Here is a 22,244-nt window from a genome sequence, read left to right as displayed (position 1 = left end):
CCTCTTGCTTCAGATTTTTTTTTTTCAAATGATCTCTTCTGTTGTTTTTGTTTATCTTGTTTCTCATTCTTGATTAACATCGAAATTTTTCTTCTCAATTTATTATTAATTTTCTTTAATTTTCATTATATGCCCAATTTCTACAATGTTTTCTTTCTTTAGTTATATTTGGTTTTCATTGACTTTTCTCTTCTTTACAAGTTCCTAGGGATGTTCAAATGACCTGAAAACTTGAATAGCTAGACTATCCAACCCAAATTGTAAGGTTTTTGGGTTGGGTTAAATTTTTTCTATATTTGTCGGGTTGGAATGTGTCTTGGGTTGAATAACTTTTTTTGAGTGGACCCAACCTAACCATAATTACATATATATTAATAGTATTTTCCTTTTAGGATTATTAGTTAGTTAGTTAGTTTTATCTTTCTTTCTTTTTTTTTTTTTCTAAATATAATTTTTTTTAATTTTTTACTTTTAAGGAAACAACATTTTTCATTGATGAAATGAAAAGAGGTTGATGCTTGAATTACAATGAGATATAACATGCAAAGAAACTAGAATCCGAGAAGACTAGGGGATTAGCAGGCACACCGGATACCTCAACTAGGTTGACACACCCATAGTGTCCTCATCACATCCCAATAGAAAAAAACTAGCAGTAATAGGTAATACAAGATGACATAGTGTCTTAACAATATAGGAATAAGATCAAGACTAGACCAAAACATCATAAAATCAAACTATAAATGCATTTCAATTTTAGTTATTAGTCATGTGTTGTAGATGAATTTAAGTATTTTAAATTAACAAGAGAAAAACAATAACCTGACAACCCAACCCGACAATTTTCAAGGGTTGGGTTGGAGACCTTATTTGGGTCTCTCGGGTAGCCAACGACCAATTCAAATTTTCGGGTTGGTCCAAAAAACTCTCCAAACCCAACCCAACCCATGTACACCCCTACAAGTTCCTTTCCCCCTCTCTTGTTATTTTGTTGGTGTTTATCATTATATTTTTTGAGCACAATAGATTTAAACTTTTGACTTTTTTAATCAAAAGTCTGTCTTATGCCAGTTAAACTATGCCCATGTCGGCGTCTATCACCATAGAACTTTTCATAGTTAGAAGTCTATTAGTAATAGAAGTCTATCACCAACATACTTTTGATTCACAACCTAAATTTATCAATGATAGACTATTATGACGTGGAGATTTCAATCACAATGCACGACTAACATATATTCTCTCTTTTATCACTGATAGATTTCAAACAAATATTTTTCTTTTCTTTCTTCATTTGCTCAATTTCTTCCTCCAATTTTGTTTTCTCCATCTCTTTCATTGATAACCCAACAAAATATTCAAATTAATTTGATGCAATCTCTTTTTCAAAGCAACCATAAGAACTAGAAATAATTAAACTACTACTTTACTGTTTATGATTGAAGTTGTATGTAATAGAAGTCTATAAGTAGTAGATTTCTATATACTATGTGATATCTATCGTTGGCTATCGTTTATAGATTTCAAATAATATAAGCCTATAAGTCATAGACTCTAATCATTGGTAGAGTCTACCGGTGACCTTATATCAGTGATAGAGTATCATTTATCATTGAAAGAGTCTACCGGTAATAGAGTATTAGTGATAAATTCTATCGTTGATACCATTCTATCAATGATATACTTTCTATCAGTGTGATAGTAGTCTATTGCTGAATATCAGTGATATAGGTCTATTACTACCGATAATAAAATCTATCAATGATATACTGCTATTCGATAGACTCTATCATTGATAGACTCTGAGAGCTGGATCTAACTTTTACTATATCTACAATTTTTTTTTCAGTTGTGCTGTATCTACTAATATTTTGGGCTTGATTGCTATATTTACAACCGTCCGTTTTTTTATTTTGGGAAAAACAAATTCAATTCATGCATTTTCTATTATTGGAACTGAATAACATAATTATATATCTTGAAGCTGTGCGATTGTTATTAGAGTGTACACAAATTGTCTTAAATAAAAGGTGGCTGGGTCAAAGCAACCTGCGAAAATTCAATATCAGAAAAACCCATGGATCAACTTAGTATAATTCACGGGGTAATTTCGGAAACTAAACAGACAGCTATAGCCTCTCTTTCTAAAATTACCTTTGTAAAAATATGTTTGTACCTAAATATATTCCCAATTTTAGGAGCACATTTTAAAATTTTATTCTTCCTTCTTAATTCCGTCCAAAACTACAATAAATTGTCGCTTGTACATGTATGCAAACTTTTGGATCCTTAACTTAATTTATTATTTATTATTTATTTTACTTATCTTTTTGGGGGTGGCTAATTATTCTTTTGATATATAGCTTGAGAATACTGTAAGACTACTATTGGAGCTGGAGCCTGAATCAGATCCTGTGTGGCATTATTTAAACATACAGGTAAACAGTGCTTCCTCATGGCATTTGGATTTTCTGATCATATATCCAATATGTGGCTTGAAATTAATATTATATTGGGCAGAGTCTTTTGAGGTATATAGATTTCTTTTGTTCTTTTTTCAATTTTTTTTAATAATATTTTTAAGAAACGATGGTATATATTAATCAAAGGAAAGAAGATACAACCAAAGAGAGTACAGAAGTTTGCCTTCCAATCTATCATAATCAAGACAAGGCTGTAAGTACGAAAAAAATATCCACACTATTACAAAAAGAATAGGAAAAAGCAAACTTATCTTTGAATGTTGGTTGGTTCCTTTCTTTCCAAATAGGCTATAAGAGAACTTTAACTATGCGATCCCATAGAATTTTTGCCTTGCCTTTAAGGTTCCAACCTGATACAGCTTCGACCTACCAATCATCCATTCTAGGCCAAGCTCCAAGCCCAAGCTTTTTAAAATGAAACACTAGCCCTTGTACACAAAAGCACAGACAGTGAAGAAAAAGGTCATTTAACAACTTCTCCTATGCCACAAGGGTTCGGTTTTAGGGAGCTTTCTTTGAATTTGGGCATGGGTACTAAAATAGGCCAGAGACCAAGGAAACAGTAAGGTATCTCCTTACTTGTATTTAAATGTAGAGTAAGAAAAGCCCTAAGGCAATAAAAAATAATCCCAACCTATTTGAGAGGGTTGGTAATCTCTCCTTCCTCAATATGAAAAGTATAAAATGAAAGCTATTATCCTTCCCTAACAATTACTGCCCAAACATTCTCTCAGTGCCCCCCTCTTCCTCACGTAACTAAATTGCAGGTTGCACATTGTCCTTTTTGCCCCTTTGAGTATACTAGATAGTAATTGGTAGCCTAAAATCACCCGTTGGTAGCCTAACATCACCCATCGGGGTCGAGACACCTTGTCCTCAACGTGAAACTCTCGGAATTGGCTGAGAATATTGTTGAGTTGATCCAGGTTGCTTCATGAGCTGGCAAGTTCTTCCAATTGGCTAGTAACTCAGTCATGCCCATGGACATCCAGTAACCAAAATTGTCATCAGGTTTGGTGATAGTAAGAACGGGGTTAATTGGATAATCTTCTAGATTAATTCCTTTTTTACCCCCATTTGTAATAAGCTCTATAAATAGGGGTTTTCTTTGTATGAAGCACATTATCATTCTAATAAGAAATTCACAATCTTGATTCTTGGAGGATTACTCTATTAGACCCCCGATCATTCATACATACAAGAGGAGGGGTAAAAGGGGAATTACTCCTAGGATAGTGGAGGAAGATTATAACCGTTTGGATGAGGGAACCAGGGGGGACGAGGCTTTATAACAGAATGGAGGGAGGCATAGAGGGCAGGAAATAATTTGGAGGTGAAGGAGAGAAAGCTAGCCCTCTCGAATTGGCTGGTGGTGTTGGGTTCTTTTCTTTTTTGAATCTTTGTTTTGGTTTCTTTCTTTTGTTAGTGGCCGAGTCATTCAAGTTTTTGTGCAAACATTCACCTGGGATATAAATAATACTCGATAAGGGTGAATACCTTGTTTTTTTTGGTGTAAATTCTTGTTTCTTGTGTTGTTTAAGTTGGTTGCAAGAGCTAGAACCTAACAAATTGGTATCAGAGCCATTAAAATCCTAGGGTGAACAAGGCAAATGGCATAGAAACAGATCGAGGAAAGGGTCGAAGCCACAGAGAAGGAGATTTTAGCTATGAAGGACCTGCTCTTGGGTCTATGTAAGAGCGTGGAAAAACTCTTCGAGGATATAAGGGAAAACAGTTCGATGAAGAGGAATGAAGAATCGGGACTTGCTGAAGGGTCACGAAACAAAAACAAGGGAAAGATGGAGGAAGTCGAGTCTACTCATCAGGTGGGGAGTGGAGGCACTGATAAAAGTATAAGTGACTGGAAATGCCCGTTTTCCACGGTGAGAATCTGGAATCGTGGGTATATTGTGCTGAGCATTACTTCGAGTGATCAGGAGAAGGTGAAAGTGGCAGTGGTGAGTTTTGCTTCGCGCCAGAGGAGGTGGACTGGTTTAGGTGGAGCCATAATCGGAGACCTATTGGAACGTGGGAGGAGCTTAAACAGAGGATGTTTGAACATTATCGACCCTCGACGGAGGGGAGCCTCGGAGCTTGATTGCTGAGGATTAAGCAAGATGGTAGTTATGCGGATTATGTGAAGAAATTTGTGACTTACTCGGCCCCACTACTGGAGATGGCAGAAGAGGTTCTTGTCGACGCGTTCTTGAATGGATTGGACCCGACGATACGTGCAGAGGTCATTAGTAGACACCCGGTGGGCTTGGACGCCAATATGCACGAGACCCAACTGATTAGTGATCGTAACTTGGTGCTTAAGTTAGCCTTGGCCGAGCTGGGGATTAGTGGGTTGGAAAAGGACGGCCAAATCGGAAACAAAAGTGATAGCCCATCCACAAAATCGAACGTAACGACTACTGAGTTGGGGGCTACCAAACAGGTTACTATTCCTGTCAAAGGGAATGTTACGAAGAATGAACCCCCAGTCAGACGATTGTCTGACGTCGAGTATCGAGAACGGGTGGCGAAGGGATTTTGTTTTCGTTGTAACAAAAAATACTAGGTCGGTCATCGTTGCAAATTAAGAGAGAATCGTGAGTTGATGTTATTCATCACCATAAAAGATGAGGTAGTGGATCAAACTGGAGAAAAAGAGGCAAAAGAAGCACCAGAACTTAAAACGATCAAAGTGGTAGAAGATGCTGAGGTATCCTTGCGTTCTATGATGGGTTTTTACAAGGAACAAAGGTGAGGGGAAACATTGGGGGAACAGAGGTAATCGTTCTTGTAGACTGTGGAGCGACGCATAATTTTATTCATCACAGGCTAATCAATGAGCTGAAGCTTACAATAACTATCACTGGAAATTATGGCGTGGTGATAGGCAATGGGGAAGCGCTTCAGGGCAAGGGGATATGTAAATCTATTACTTTAATATTACAAGAATTGATTATTACAACTGATTTTCTTCCAATAGACCTGGGCAAGATGGATGTGGTCCTAGGAATGCAGTGGCTCTACACTACAGGATTCATGGGGGTGCATTAGCCCTCGTTAACTATGAGCTTCATGGAAGGGGATCGAGTAGTAACATTAAAAGGGGATTCGACACTCACTCACTCGGAAATATCACTAAAGGCCCTAGCCAAAGTTTGGGAGGAGGAGGACCTTGGGTTTCTAATCGAGTTTAAGAATGTTGAAATAGCGGATGATCGGGATGTGATTGAAGAGGTTGCTGCTCAAGGGGTGGAAAAGCTACCTATGATGATTCAATGCCTGCTTGAAGAGAATGAAGATATTTTTGGGGTACCAACCGAACTCCCTCCCAAAAGAGAAGTAGATCATTAAATCAACACCTTGGAAGGACGACCACAAGTTAATATAAGACCATACAAATATGGGTACAAGCAAAAGGAAGAAATCGAGAAACTTGTTGGGGAAATTCTCGAGGTGGGAATTATTAGGCCTAGTCGAAGCCCCTATTCTAGTCCAGTATTATTGGTGAAGAAGAAAGATGGAAGTTGGAGATCTTGTGTGGATAACAGGCAATGTTTTAAAAAGCTCTTTCGGGCGTGCGCCTAGGCGCAGGTCCGGCGCCTCGCCTTGAAAAGCGAGGCTCACAAAATAAGGCACGTCTTAGGCGTGCGCCTTTTGTGAAGCCCCAAGGATCAAAGCCCTGCGCCTTGGGGCTTTTCAATTATTTTTAAAAAATAGTAATAGTTAAGGATTTTCCTTCTTTATTAACTAAAAGGATCAAGTTTTAGTTTCTTGTGTTTTGGGTCCCTTTTTTCCATATTTCCACTTCAATTATACTCTATCTTTTCAATGTAATATTTTTATATATAGTGCGCCTCACAAAAAAAAGCCCGCGCTTTTTGTGCGCCTTGCGCCTAGGTTCTAGAGGGCCATTGCGCCTTAAGGCACCTTGGGCATTTAAAAACACTGATTACAGGAAATTGAATCAAATAACGATTGCTGACAAATTCCCTATCCCAGTGATCGAGGAATTACTTGATGAGCTCCATGGTTCTGCGGTTTACTCCAAACTAGACCTAAGGTTAGGTATAACCAAATCCGTACGAGGGAAAAAGACGTTGAGAAGACAACCTTCCGGATGCACGAAGACCATTACGAGTTCCTTGTCATGCCTTTCGAATTGACTAATGCACCAGCAACATTCCAATCATTGATGAACCAGATCTTCAAGCCATTCCTAGGAGGTTCATCTTGGTTTTTTTTTTATGACATACTAGTCTACAACCCTGACATTACCACTCATGAAACCCATTTGGCTGTGGTCTTCAAGCTTTTGAGAGATCATAAACTATTTGCAAATAAGAAGTGCATATTTTTTCAGCTTAGAATTCAATATCTCGGTCATTGGGTGTCACAAGAAGTGGTGGAAGCCGATGGGGAGAAAGTAAAAGTGATGTTGCAATGGCCAAGGCCTACTACAGTAACAGAATTGAGGGGTTTTTAAGGCCTCACGGGATACTATTGACGGTTTGTACAAAAGTATGGTCAAATAGCAGCTCTGACTTAGTTATTACAGAAAAATGCCTTCCATTGGGACGAGCGAGCGAATCGCGCCTTCTAAGAACTGAAGCAGGCCATGACTTCACTTCCGATGCTAGCGTTACCAGACTTCTCAATGCCTTTTTTGATTGAAATGAATGCTTCGAGGCATGGGTTGGGAGCAGTGCTTACTCAAAATTTGAAGCCGATTGCATATTTTAGTAAAAAACTGTCTCCACGAGCACAAGGAAAGTCGGTCTACGAGCGTGAACGGATGGTAGTAGTGTTGGCTGTCCAAAAATGGAGGCATTACCTCTTGGGAAGCAAATTCACCGTAGTATCGGATCAAAAGGCGTTGAAATCTTTGATTGAGCAATGGGAAGTACAACCACAGCAAAGGTGGTTAACCAAATTGTTGGGATATGATTTTGAGATTTTGTATCAGCCTGGTCTCACGAACAAAGTAGCTGATGCAGTCTCCCGAATTCCCCCTACCGAAGAACTGATGGCAATGTCCGCACCGGCTTTACCCGATGTTGACAGGATACTCGGTGGGGTCCAAGAAGATGAAGAGCTCCATGCCATAATAGCTAAACTCAAAGAAGATCCTGAGGGAAAGGCCAATTATCAGTTGTGTCATGGGAAGCTACTTTATAAAGGGAGATTGGTGCTGTCCAAGAAATCCTCGATGATACCCTCGATGTTGCATACCTTCCATGACTCGGTACTCGGTGGGCATTTAGGTTTCCTTCGAACATACAAGAGGATGTCTAGGGAAGTATATTGGCAGGGAATGAAGGTGGATATTAAGAAGTATGTGGAGCAATGTGACACGTGTCAACGGAATAAGGCAGAATCCTTGAAACCAGTTGGGCTGTTACAATCGTTACCTATACCTGAACAAGTTTGGGATGACTTAACGATGGATTTTGTAGAAGGGTTGCCCAAATCAGAAGGATTTGATGTTATCATGGTGGTTGTGGACAGACTTAGCAAGTATGCTCATTTCGTATGATTAAAACATCCTTTCACTGCAAAGCAAGTGGCTGAGGCTTTCATCCAAGAGGTCATGCGACTTTCCCAAATCCATAGTGACAGATCGAGACCAAATCTTCCTCAGTCATTTTTGGAAGGAATTATTCTCAATGATGGGGACAGTGTTGAAAAGAAGCATGGCCTGCATACAAGAGGAGGGGTAAAGGAGGGATTACTCCTAGGATAGTGGAGGAAGATTATAACCGTTTGGATGAGGGAATCATAGGGAGAGGGGACCACGAGGCTGTGCTTTATAACGGAATGGAGGGAGGCATAGAGGGCAGGAAATAATTTGGAGGTGAAGCATTCGAAGCCGAAGGAGAGAAAGCTAGCCCTCTCGACTTGGCTGGTGTTGTTGGGTTTTTCTTTTCTTTTTTGAATCCTTGTTTTGGTTTCTTTCTTTTGTTAGTGGCTGAGTCATTATAGTTTTTGTGCAAACATTCACCTGGGATATAAATAATAGTCGATAAGGGTGAATACCCTATTTTTCTGGTGTAAATTCTTGTTTCTCATGTTGTTTAAGTTGGTTACAGGAGCTGGAACCTAACATACTCCTTGAGGCTACTTAGGCTACATTAATTTGGTATTAGAACAACTGTTTGGTCGAATGTTGATTGCCGTTGGTGGAAGACCGGGAAACTCTTGGTGATGTCTATCACAAGAGGGAGCTTTGAGTGTTGTGTTCGTTGCCAAACAAAACAACCCACATCTATTTAGGGGAAACCTTTAAAATTCACGCCAAGAAAGAAGAAAATTAAAGAATCATCAAGAATAAGATTTTACAACCCCAAAAGGACATTTAAGGCTCGAAATTACTCATTTGGTTAGAACATGACCAAGAAAGATTGATTCCTATTCAAGAAATCAAAGAATCAGTCATATATTCATATACGTATTATGAGATGGAAACATACTCAAGAACACAACAACATGACTACTTTGATCCTATAGTGTTGGAGAATATAAAGAAAATAGCAAAAGAACTCCAATATTCATTGGGAAAAATGTCTCAAAGCATAGATCAATAAATGCACAGTTTCTTCATCGACAATTATTATAGAACCAAGATCAACATTACTGGAAATCTATCGTCTAAAGCGTAAAATAGTGTTCGGTAAATCGCACAAGCAAATAGTACAATGCAAGCAAGTAAAGCAATCTATAGAGTTTAGCATTTGAATTGTCTAAACTCAAAGTAAAGTCAGAAGGTCTAACCATCTTGAAGACATGTTTAGCACTTCTGAAGATCAGTACCTCCTGGGATAATGCTCCATAAATCGGCTAGAAGGGCATTCATATGCCAGGTGACCATGTCCCTCGCAGTTATGGCAGATCATCAAAGGGCCCATGCAATCCCTACTCATATGGCCAAGCTGTGCCAATGCATAAGGTCTCGGCAACCACTAACACCATCTCATACACTGCCATCACCATTGCTGATGCCTCAATCTCCTTGGTCTCTGATGACGTTGGACTTTGGACACTGTCTGGCCACATGCTCTGATACATTACACAAGTTGCAAATAGGCTCATTTGGACAATTGCAAGCAAGATGGTCTGTCTTCTTGCAATTTTGGCATGCCTTCTCATTAGTACAATCAGATGCTAGATGACCTTACTTATAGCAATTATTGCAATGCCGCAAGTCCTCAGGTGGCAGCGGGGAGCCATGCATTCCCTGGTCCAATGTCCTGCCTTACCACATGTGTGGCAAATGTCTTTTGCAACCTCCTCTTTAATCGTTTCAACATCTACATCTAAGATGTCATGGATGGATAATGTTGCCAAATTGACTATGGTTGGTGGTTAAGGAGATGATGTGCCTGTAGCTTTATTCTCCTTACCCAAATTATATTCATCTCGAAACCATACCTGAGTAACTTCCAATGTTGATACTCCGACGATAACTCTTGATTCTAACAGATATCTTAAAGCTCCCTGATCCGTCCAGACAATAAATTCTTACCCAACAAATTGGGCACCAGCAGTGTACTACAACCACCAATTTCCCTTTGTATATGGATTTAGCCCAAGCTGTAGTGGACAAAATGTGACTAAAGAAGACAATTGACCATTTCTTCCGCTGTAAAACAACCCCTAAGCCAGTTCTTAATGCATTGGTTACTACAAATGGCTGATTGAATTTAGCAATTCGAGCATTGGGAGCATGTGACTGACACTTTTTGGTTCTCACTCATGCTTCCTGTGTTGGGTGACGTCTTTGGAAATTTTCTAGGAAATATGTGAGTGATAATCTTGGTTTCTAATTGCCAGTTTCCATGGAGTTTGTAATTATCTTCTTTTTTATTGATGAAAAGTTGAGCACTTATTTTATTTTATTTGAGTTCAACAATTGTGATATTGGAGAATCGAACCATTGGCCTTAGCGATGGTAACAACTAATAAGTGTCATCCACACTTGAGCCTGGAACACCTTTTGTAAAGCCTTTGCTTGTAGCCGATTTTTTCTCTGTTCTGTATAACTTTTGGTGATGATTGGAATGGTTTCTTAACATAATGAAGGGAATAAAATGCATTTTCCTGATCTGTATCTTTTTCTTTTCCTTTCCCCTCATCCTTTCATGTGTAAGTGAATTGATTACTTTGGAAGTCAAGGTTTTAGATTTAGTAAAAAACGATCAGCTCACTGGGCTACTTTATGTTTTCTTTCATAGAATCACAAGATACGAGGTTTTCTTGAAAAGTGCACCTTAGATCACGAGTCAAGAATGGAAGCATTGAATAATAAGATGCGTGAAAGAGCTGTTGCTGATGCAAGATGGCGGCAGATTCAACATGATCTTGATCAATCTGTAGGTGAAATCTGTAAAGATGATTCTTATGATAATTTGAGCAAATTTATTAAATTGACTATGTCCTTAATTTATATTATTTTTTTTGTTATTGTCGTCAGTCAGATGTTGATCATTCTTCTGCTGTGGATGGTCGTCTCCCAGTGGGTGTAGAACCTGTGGAAGTAAATAGTGAAGAAGTTGATGCTCTTAGAGCTAGATATATTCAGAGATTGACTGCTGTACTTATCCATCACATACCAGTGTTTTGGAAAACTGCTCTTTCTGTTTTCAGTGGGAAATTTGCCAAGGTATTTTGACATGCTTTTTCCGTCAAGATGCCAGATCAGTTCGTGATCTGCTGCAAGTTGTCTTGAATATGTGAATCTGTTATTTTTAAATCACTTCTCTAATTCTTAGTGATTGTGAGGATAAGATTAAGTTTTGCTTAACTTCCATGTATCTTGATGCTCGATTTCGATAATTTCAGTCTTCTCAAGTTTCTGCTGAATCAAATGCCAACACCTCGGCTAACAAAAATGAGGACAAGGTTGGTGAGGGGAAGTACTCAAATCATTCTCTCGAGGAAGTTACTGGGATGATACGCAGTACACTATCTGCATATGAAGTAAAGGTGAGAGTGCAGTTGACAGTTATGCTTATATCTTAATAATCACTGCAATTATGGTACTGGATGATTTTGTCTCTATAATTTTACTGATGTTAGAATAAGCATTTTGGTTATCACTATTGACTCTGTTTTTGAAGGGTACTCTCCTACCATCCGTGAAGAGATGTCTCTTCAAGATAGGGAGAGTATCTCCCCAAGACACCGAGGAGGGGTTATCATTCATGTAGTTGGCTTTTGTTACTGGAAATTTTGTAGTTACCCTTTATTTTCTTTTTGCATCACTTAGCAGGGAGAAGTTTTTTATCTCCTTGGCCTTGGGAGGACAACTAAATACCTTTTTTGTATCTTCTAATTACTACAATATTTATTTTGCGTCCTTTATACGTAATTATATTCTCCCTTTTGAGCTGGATTTTAAGAAAATGTCTTTTTGTTTTGGCTACTCAGAGATACGAACTTAATCAGTCAGTGTTTACTGTTTACAATTGGTTCCTTCATGGTGTACATGCCCTTAGTAAATTTATGTAAAATACTTAACTTGTCAGGTTCACAGCACCTTTCGCGAGCTTGAAGAATCAAATATCCTTCTGCCGTACATGAGTGATGCCATAAATGAAATATCTAGCGCGTGCCAAGCTTTCGAAGTGAAGGAATCAGCTCCTTCAAGTGCTGGTATCTAGACATCATTTATATCTAAATTTTGTCTGCCTGCTGCAATCATTCACATGTTTTTTTCTTTTTCTTTTTGTGATTACAGTAATTGCACTGCGAACGCTTCAATCAGAGGTGACAAAGATTTATATTTTAAGGCTTTGTGCCTGGATGCGAGCTTCCATTGTAAAAATTTCAAAAGATGAAACATGGGTCCCTGTGTCAATTATTGAGAGGAATAAATCTCCATACACAATCTCTTTCTTGCCTCTAGCATTTCGATCTATCATGTCGTCAGCAATGGATCAAATAAATTTGTAAGTCTCTGAAGCTTTCTGTATTTCTGTTCCTTGTACCACAAAGAAGAGAATGAATAAAGCAGAGGTCTTATCACAGGAGTATCTATTGTGCTCTTTGACGACTATTCTATATATATTAATGCCTTACAATGCCATAAAAAATTAGTTCGGGCTTGTGATAGTGAGATTTGTTCAGATATGGGGTTTCATTTACATTTAAAATAATAGAAATTGCTAACTGCATTGGTATGATGCGCTAAGGGTTTATGTTTGTGACTACCATGCATAAACGTTGAAGTCAAGTAATGATGGTTAGATTGAAATTAAAAAGAAATAGAAAAGGGAAGATATGAAATGCCACCCATAACCTGATTTGATATTGATATAATTTCATTTTATCGTAATAATGAGATGAAAGTCATTAGTGCTATAATTAATTATACTGGCATTCGATAGATTCAGGTATGTGGTTTCATTTTTTTTTTTTCAAATAATTGGAAATCTCTAATTGCATTGCTTTGATGTTCTTTTTGTACTTGTTATCGTGTACTATGAAACACAGGATATGTAATCATTGTGTGGATACAAGTAATGAGAAATGAGAGCGGGAAGATAATATCCTGGTTCATAAGTAATATATTGGCATTTGGGCATAGAGTGCAATGTTTATCTATTCTCTTTATTAGGATGAAGTTTCAGTTATTCGTAAGAGAAATTTATACATGCACATCCGGTTTAGCAAAATGTCACTGCAAGATCTACCTTCTTTGGAGATGTAGACAAAAACTTCCTTTTGAAAGAATAATACTTATTTCTATTTAACTGATTCTTAGTTACATTAAATTTCAGTATGGTTCAGTCTTTAACAAGCGAGGCTTCGAAGTCGGAGGAAATATTTTTTCTACTTCAAGAAATTGAGGAATCTGTTAGACTTGCATTTTTGAACTGTTTCCTTGATTTTGCAGGTACTATATGCTTCAACTTCTTTTGTTATACTTGCATGAAAATATTTCTTAATTATAGCTATGATATACATCATTTTGTGCATACCTTGTCTAGGTCATCTGGAGAATATTGGAAGTGGGCTTACCCAAAACAAACAAAACAAAGACAGTCCACACTTGCAGAATGGATTTTCTCATGATTTGCAAGAAAAGCTACTTTTAGATATGCCTGGGAGTCTTGTGAATCCACATCAACAATTGTTAATAGTCTTGAGCAATATTGGTTTTTGCAAAGATGAGCTTTCATGTGAATTGTACAGCAAGTACAAGCATATTTGGTCGCATTCTAGGTAGTGTTTCCCCAGCAGATATACTGTTTTATCCTTCAGGTTTCTAATAATACTTTTCCTAGATGTGGTATAAAATTTCATGGTTGACATGTGATGTATAATATTTAACTGAAGTGCTTTATATATTTTTTAATTTTGATTTACTTTGAACTCCCTGTGATCGAGACTATGGATGCTGAAAAGTTCTATGTATTTGCGGGTTCTCCACTAACACCCTCCCTTCATTCTAGGGTAAAAACTGAGGAGGATACCAGTGACCTCCAAGATCTTGTTATGTCCTTTTCTGCACTTGAAGAAAAGGTCCTTGAACAGTACACATATGCAAAGGTATTGCTAAAATCCATTCTAATTTTATATGGAATTTATTACTTTACAGCAACAACTATCGATACTGATTCCTGCTTTTTTGTTAGAAGTATATTCTCATCATCCCTGAGTCCCACCTTTCTTGTATATATTTTGACAAGAGGAGCGAGTAATCCACCTTTCTTGCATACATTTTGAAAAGAGGAGTGAGTAATCCACATCTTCACAAACCTTAGTGGGGTCCACATGTTTTATGAAACTTTTCATTGAAAAATGAAATGAGACTAATGCTCATGGACAAGCTACATAAAGGAGAAAATACATGGGAAGGCTGCCTTGAAAATACAAAAGATACAGAGGAAAATATTAGAGCAACAAGGACAATGTAAAGTAGCGAAGAGGACTTCAAAAACTATTTGATACTTTAATACCGTTCCAAAACTTCATGAGACAGAAAGATCCTACCAAATGGACTACCAACAGAAGGAAAAACTTGTAACTCGAAGATTAGCTTGAAAATGAAGCCCAAACAAACTGACTTGCTTGGTGCTCAATCAAAAACACCTCTAGAAATAAAACCATCAATGCAAAATCTTCTAAACTGGCTATATCAGTGTGTAGAGAGGGGTCCACATTGTTCTCGAGCTGATGTATAGTAGCACATTTAATTGTTCCTTCACAATCAAATATTCAGCATCGATTATAGATAATTTATGTGTTTAAACAAGTAACATCTTATTTGAAATAGCTTCTCAAGATGTGGATATATATATATATATATTAGTCGCTGGAGAGAGATTATCATCCAAGGAAAAGGAAAAGAAAACTAGAAAAGAAGAGCCTTGTTCAAACGTGCAGCTTACATAGTTCTTTTATTTTAATTCTCTCTTTCACCCATATTCTTTACATCGTCTCCTTTTCAAAGCTCTATAACTCTCCATCTCCCCCACCCCCCTCCCCAATTCTTTGTTAGCTACTTTCTTGTCCCTTTGTAATAGTCTTTTCGGCAAGCATGTGGTTCAGATTGTTCCATCATGCTTCTAGCTCTGTAGTCTTTTTACTCCTAAATTTAAGCAGCATCCTTTTGTCAGGTGTGTGGTTTTGAAATTGTGGTAACTTACAGTTTCGCTATGACTTGGTTCACACAATTCATTCAATCCACCAAGTTGAGTTGGGTTTTTAACCACTTGTTATTCACAAATATGATGTCTTTTTCCACATTCAATGCGAATCATGCATTTTCTTTTTCTTGAAACTTATTTTTATATATGATCTTGAATTTAGTTATGTATAAATATTTTAATTTAAATGATTGATTATTGTTATTATTTTTAACTTAATGGAGAGGCTCCATAAAAGTTGTTGTCTACTGGTTTTGTTTGTCGGTATGCTGGATATTGTAGTTTGAAAGATATAAGAATGTTCGAGACAAGTTTGATGACTTAGGAATGTTTGAAAAGGGTGTAGATGTATATTTATTTATAGTGAAGAAATGCCGAACTGATAGATGAATTTTCTTTTACTGTAGGTCAAAAAGATGTTGAGGGTGACTGATAACCTTATGTTCTGCTTTACTTTTCTTTTTCATCATGAAATCTTGTTTCAGATATGAATATAGATATATTTCTGTTTCCTATCCCGAAAAAATGGAGGAGGACAAAAAGAAAAAATAGAATAGAAAAGGAGATTTAAATGTATATAGTTGGGAAGCTTTCTGCTTTAGAAAAAAGAATCCTGAATATTTAATGTGATATTTAGTATTCAAAGTAGCTCTTAAAAATTTGAATGAACCGATGCAATGAAATGGGTCTCCTTCACAATGGGGATTTTTATTTATTTATTTATTTATTATTATTATTATTTTTAATATAAAAGTTTTTTTCCCCCTAAATTAATTAGTTTTAAGTTGTCACGAATACTCTCACTTATTGATCACAGACATTNATAGGGAGGGAGGGAAACTTTTATAGCAAGCTGGCTTTGTTATTTAGGGCTTGAGAGGATATGATGGTTATAAGGGTATGCAGACTCTTGGGAGAGGGAGCTTAGGATTACTCTACATTTCAATACTCCCTCTCGAGTTTCTACAAGCTGGATTTTTGTGATTATTTCTCTTTTTTAATAGCTCAATTGGAGATCTTGTAATTGTTTTTTCCCAGTTCAACTTTCTTAATAAGAATCATTTTCTTACCAAGAAAACCAAGTTACAAATTTTTTGTTATAGTTTACAAAGAAATGGTATAATATTCTTATGTTTCTTTCCTTTCTATTCGATAAGAGCTCAATTTCCCCCTTTTTTTTTAAAAAAAAAGAAACAAGACTTTTCATTGATATAATGAAAAGAGACTGATACTCAAAATATAAGATACTAACATAGAAGTTAAAGAGTACAAAACTAAATTAGAAAGATAAAAGCTCTCCAATTCAAACAAATATCTTGGATATAATAATTAGAAAAATTTTTAGGTAGAGAACACTGAGAAGAAGCAAAAGGACGAGCTGAACCGAAACCATCAAGCCAAGGAAGTGATTTATCATTACAAACCCGTTGATTTCATTCAAACCAAATCTCAGACAAAGGAGCTTTAATTGCATTGGACCATAAGAGTTGAGAACAAGAAGCCAAGTGTAGTTTGGTTGGAGAGTTGTGTCTTTCTTCTTTCGGGTTCCGTCGTCATTTATCTAATAGGGAGACGATGGTGGTTTCCTCTCTCCTTTCTTTGTTGGAAGAGTGCAATTTTAGGGAGGGGGAGAAGGGATGTTTGGGTTGGAGTTCTAATCCTATTGAGGGTTTTTCTTGTAAGTCCTTTTTTAGGTTGTTGGATCCATCTCTTGTTAGTGAGTCGTTCTTTGATGTGGTTTGGAGGATTAAAATACCAAAGAAAATTAAGTTCTTTTGGCAAGTTCTACTAGGTTGGGTGGACACTTTGGATAGGCTTGTTAAGAAGATGACCTCGTTAATGGGTCCTTTTTGCTGTATTCTTTGTCGGAAGGTGGAGGAAGACTTGAATCATCTTCTTTGGACTGTTAGTTTGCGAGGTTTGTGTGGATTTGCTTCCTGCAGGAGCTTGAGGTTTAGATTGTTGGCCAAAAAGATGTTCGTGTGATAATCAGGGAGTACCTCCTCCATCCGTCTTTTAGTGAGAAGTCGTTTTTTGTGGTTAGTTGGAGTGGGATGTTTGTGGGGGAGAGGAACAATAGGGTTTTTAGAGTTCTGGAAAAGGATTCTAGTGAGGTTTGGTCCTCAGTGAGGTTTCATGTTTTGCTTTGGGCTTCGGTCTCGAAGGTTTTTTATAATTATTCTTTACTTAGTTGGAAACCCTTTAGAGAGGGTGTTTTTGTGGGCTTGTTTTTTTTGGATGCCCTGTATTCTTTCATTTTTTCTCAATGAAAGTTGTTGATTTCATTAAAAAAAAAAAAAAAAAAAAGAAGAAGCCAAGCGTAGACCAACCAAAATTTGGATGGTATTCTCCCGAAATGAGGTGCCAAAAACACAATGAAGCTGAAAGTAAGAGAATAATCGCCACTAGGAAGATGGTGATAAATGATAATTAAAAAAAACAAATGCTGCAAGTCTTCACCATGAGCCAAACACAGAGGGGAGATAGAGGGAGGTAATAATGCTTCTGAAGTTTGTGATGTGGAGTAGCAGAACGATTGAGTGAACCAAAAAACATCATCCAAACAAGAATCTTTATGCGCTTGGGACTTTTGGATTTCCACAAGGCTTGATAACCTTCTTTAACCATTGGGGAAACAGAAATTAAATGCTTAGAAAGGAAATTAACCGAGAATCTCCCGGAGAAATCCAATGACCCGAAAATCTGAAACTTCTTATTTGAGCAATCCATGAAAAATAAGGTTCCAAGAACAAGTAACTTCTTCCCTGGGCAATGAGCAATATTAAACAATTGAGGAAAGCTCGACTTGAATGAAAACTCGTTAATCCAAGAATTAAGCTAAAAATGAATTCATCTACAATTTCCTAATTTGAAAGCAGCAAGGTAATTAAATTTTAACCAAACTTTGGATATACTAATCCATGGGTTTCTAAAACTCAAGCCGAACTTCCCTGACATTTGCCACCAGTGTGAGTTGATACCGTGAATACTTTTTCTTACTTTACACCAAAGAGCTTCTGGTTCATGAATAAACCACCTAGTAATAGAGCCAAATTTCTATTTTTTGGATTTCCCAAACAGAGACCATGAGCTCAAATTTCCATAAAACAAAGTAAACTGGTTTCTATTTGATAATGTTGATGAATTCCCTCTTCTAGCCTAATCAGTTGTATTATTAAGAGCTTAAAGATAAATTGATACTCATATTGCACATAAATAGTATTTATGAAAAATTGTACATAAATACTCATATTGCACATAAGTTAGTTCATCCAACGAATATTGAGTATTATTTGAAATTTCAATATTCAATAAAAATTTCCTCAATTTTTTCTTTCAATGTAAAGCTATCACGTGCTTTCTTTTTTTCTTTTATGAAAAATTGTAATCTTATAGATCCAATGATAAATCTCACGACCGGGCAATAAGAAAAAGGGGAAAAAAAAAGGAAAAAGAACAGCTAGATCAAGAGGAGCCAAAACAAAAGTAAAGGCAAAAGCCAAACAAAACAAAATCTTTCCTAATATCATCGCAAAATTACAGAGCTTTTTGCAAAGTTCTGTTTAGATGGTTTATAATTGTTCAACGTTTTCTTTTCCATGGTCATGAACATTAGCAGATAGTTTTTATTTTTCAATCATTATTTATCCATGCACTAATTGTTGATTCTCTTCACATCAGGCAAACTTGATGAGAACAGCTGCAACTAACTATCTATTGGATTCTGGAGTCCACTGGGGAGCTGCTCCTGCAGTTAAAGTAAGTATGCTGCACTGGAGATAGTTCGCACGAGTGCTCCTATTGATAGCACCACCTCTTATTTTCTTTTATTATTTTTTTATTCTTTCGATACTTAGCACCTAAACTAGTGCTCTCTGCTTTTTCGTTATTTTTTCCTTTCCTTATCTTTTTTTTTTCCTTGTATTTTTTTTTCTTTTTGAAGGGTGTGCGTGATGCAGCTGTCGAGCTACTCCACACTCTTGTGTCTGTCCATGCTGAGGTAATCTTATCATCAATTTAGGATATTACCAACTATGTGCAAGAAGTGAACAATTGCATTCTCATTGTTCTGATTTTCGTTCCTGATGGTGTTATTTCCATCGACAAAAGGCTCCTGCACTTTTCTTGTTCTCATTCCATTTGCTTCTTTCCATCCTTCTAATTACTAGTTTTGGTTTGTTGACTCTTATAGTCTTAGTTTTAATTCACTGTTTCAGGTTTTTGCTGGTTGTAAGCCCCTTTTGGACAAGACACTAGGCATTCTTGTTGAAGGTTTAATTGATACTTTTCTCAGCATTTTTGATGAAAATGGAACAAACGAGCTACGGTCACTTGATACAAATGGTTTCTGTCAACTCATGCTTGAGGTAAAACTAATGTTTAACATTAGGGGAGCGAAATCTGCGTTGGCATATGATTCTGGTCGAATATAGGATGTTTTTCATGTCTTTAGATTTCAACCGAGGAACTTGCAAGAAAAAATGAACAGTTGGTTTGTATCAACTGCAATCAAATAAATAAATTGTCCATCCTCCAATTCCAACAGAAAAAGAAAAAAGGTAAAATAATAACGAGCTGAAGGAAATATGCCATGTATATCACGTCCCTTGTTTGTTCAATGGGGCATGTATGATAAATATTTAATGTGCATTGGAGCAGCTTCATTTAGATGGTTAACCTGTAATGGTATTTGCTGCCTTGTGTTCCTCTTGCAGCTTGAGTACTTTGAGACCATATTAAATCCTTATTTCACATCCGACGCTAGAGAGTCTTTGAAGTCTTTGCAAGGAGTGCTTTTGGAGAAAGCTACTGAAAGTGTGACAGAGGCAGCTGATAATCCAGGCCATAATCGTCGGCCAACTCGTGGGAGCGAGGAAGCTATAGATGAACGACAACAAGGAGCAACTGCCCCAGATGAACTCATTGTAAGGAACATCTTTTTACATTACATTCTTGTAACATGTTAAAGTTCAAAAATATATCTTGACAACTCTTTATCATTTTAGATTTGGCATGAACTTTTTAGTCCCTCATGTTTCAGAGTTTTCTCAATTTAGTCCCTTCTTTTTAACTTGTACCACTTCCCTTGGTGCATGTTGTAATTGGTGTGAGATGGAATCCCATTTTATCTAATATTTAGAAATTCAATGGTATTAGAAGCTTATCATTTGCCCATTTTAAAATTTACCAACGAAAAAGGTATACAGCTTCAAAAAAATTTTAGATGTATGGGACTAGATTGAAAGAACACACACAAAAAAAAAAAAACATAAGGACTTCATTATTTCTCTAATTTATAATGAAATGGTCTAAAAAGGAGTAGGAAAACTACATCAACGTCTAGAATTATATCATTTTACCAATTGCCACATGATAGTTGGTTCATATGTCAACCATGTCTTTTCTTTTACTTCGGTTCTGTGCATTGGGCTAAGGCGAATATCTTTTCTATGTTACAGGCACTGGCACAGCAGTACAGCACAGAGTTGCTTCAACAAGAGCTTGAGAGAACACGAATAAACACTGCTTGCTTCGCAGAGTCAATTCCATTAGATTCGGTTCCTGAACCAGCCAAGGCAGTTTACACTTCATTTAATGCCACTTATAGAGGAGGCACAACTCCCACCGGGTCTCCAAGTTTCTCATCCCGGAGCAGGCGTCGCTTGTAGCCTTATTCTTGTTCGTTTGATGGATTTTCTATGTCAATGCACGACTACATTTTGGTTTTCCTTCATTCTTGTAAGTAATTAAATCTTCATTGGTAGTCCTAGTTTTATTCTTTCCATGGTTGGTTTTTGCTGTATTTAATTTGTCTATTATTTATTTCAGTGATGTGGTACTGTTCATAATTTGTCCCGAGTTTTATGCAATGTTTTTCAACGAATATTTGTGTTAATAATATGTTCGATTTCCTTGGTTTTATGCAGTTATCACTGGCTGCTTTCGATCTTGGAAATATTGAGTCTTGATTGTTGTGCTCTGGTTGTCTAAATTTTGAAAACTTGCTCGATTGTTATTGACAATTTTTCAAAAAAGTTTAGAGTTTAGTTTTCATTTTGTTTATCTATGGTTTGCTAGATCAGGAAACAATCAGAAGCATCATTATAACTTTGGTCATTTAGATTTCGGAACATGAAAAGGTAAACACAATCCGGAACTCGTGGCAGGTTCAAAGGTGGCAGTACTCAAAGTTGGGTGTAAATCTTTCATGGTGTACTGCAGGAAATAGAGGAGTATGCTTTATGGTAAACTAGAATCTTAGCTCTCATTGATGTTAATAAAAATGAATATTATTACCAGCAGATGCAACTCATAATGTTTTATTGTTGAAATATAGGACTTGAAAAATGAAAATATTTACTTTGATCTTATGTTCAATGTTTCGTAGATCTAAAATTGCTTGTAAAGATATAAATTATTAAAGAAATTGAGGCACAAGGCTATAATTCTTACGGTCAAATTGAAAAGCTGCTTAAAGTTGATAATATTTCTTTAAGGTATAGTTTGTCTATGCATTAAATTTTGCCCCCTCTTTTCTTTTCAAAGTGTTCCTAAATTTTTGGGACCAAATCTTGTGATATCTTGTCAATGTTACTCGATGGTTATTGGCAAGTACTCCTTGTAATTGGAGATTTAAATTTCTATACCTAGGGGTGAACCTTTGAGCAAAACTTAATGTCATAAATTATTCTTAATAAAAAATTATATACATATATATAATATTAAAAAGCCATCTTTTTTGAAAAATATTTTTGGACTATATTATCCTTAGTCAATGGTAAATTAACAAATATGCCACCTGCGGTTAATTACTATAATGTCTCTGTTTATCTTTCTTTCATCTCTCCTCTGTCTCCTTCATCTACCTTCCCTCATCACAACCAGGGAGGGTGATACCCATTCCTTTATTTTGAATTTTCAAATCGAGAGAGTCACTCATAAAGCTTCTTCAAAGTTTTAATCTTAAATTGAACATCTTTTTAACACTTCCTTTAACAACTTGTAGGTATGGCCAGAGCTAATGCCTCCCAACAAACCGCTATCAGTAAACACATTATTTGAATATTTAATAAAAGATATTTGACCCATAAACATTGGCAAATGGCTCTAAGCACAT

The 22,244-nt window shown here is 36.6% G+C and overlaps 1 protein-coding gene across 8 annotated transcripts in view; it reads left to right on the top strand.

Annotated features, from left to right (window-relative positions):
- Positions 1-21,505, top strand: part of LOC120085645 (exocyst complex component SEC5A-like) — a 31,290-nt gene extending 9,785 nt beyond the window's left edge. For 2 of the 8 annotated variants that reach the window (XM_039041749.1, XM_039041752.1), the window contains exons 8-21: positions 2,364-2,438; positions 10,709-10,850; positions 10,952-11,136; positions 11,316-11,459; positions 12,002-12,128; positions 12,214-12,424; positions 13,256-13,371; positions 13,466-13,700; positions 13,931-14,027; positions 18,809-18,886; positions 19,071-19,127; positions 19,345-19,494; positions 19,843-20,052; positions 20,587-21,053. In XM_039041749.1, coding sequence (XP_038897677.1) covers positions 2,364-2,438; positions 10,709-10,850; positions 10,952-11,136; positions 11,316-11,459; positions 12,002-12,128; positions 12,214-12,424; positions 13,256-13,371; positions 13,466-13,700; positions 13,931-14,027; positions 18,809-18,886; positions 19,071-19,127; positions 19,345-19,494; positions 19,843-20,052; positions 20,587-20,796 — 2,037 coding nt within the window. In that variant the 3' untranslated portion in view covers positions 20,797-21,053. The other 6 variants (XM_039041748.1, XM_039041750.1, XR_005484004.1 and 3 more) reach the window with 5 other exon arrangements.
- The last annotated feature ends 739 nt before the right edge of the window (positions 21,506-22,244 follow it).

Source organism: Benincasa hispida, chromosome 9 (genome assembly GCF_009727055.1).
Source record: "Benincasa hispida cultivar B227 chromosome 9, ASM972705v1, whole genome shotgun sequence".
NCBI lineage: Eukaryota > Viridiplantae > Streptophyta > Magnoliopsida > Cucurbitales > Cucurbitaceae > Benincasa > Benincasa hispida.
Note: the sequence above shows the minus strand (reverse complement) of the source record. Positions and strands in the feature narration are given on the sequence as shown.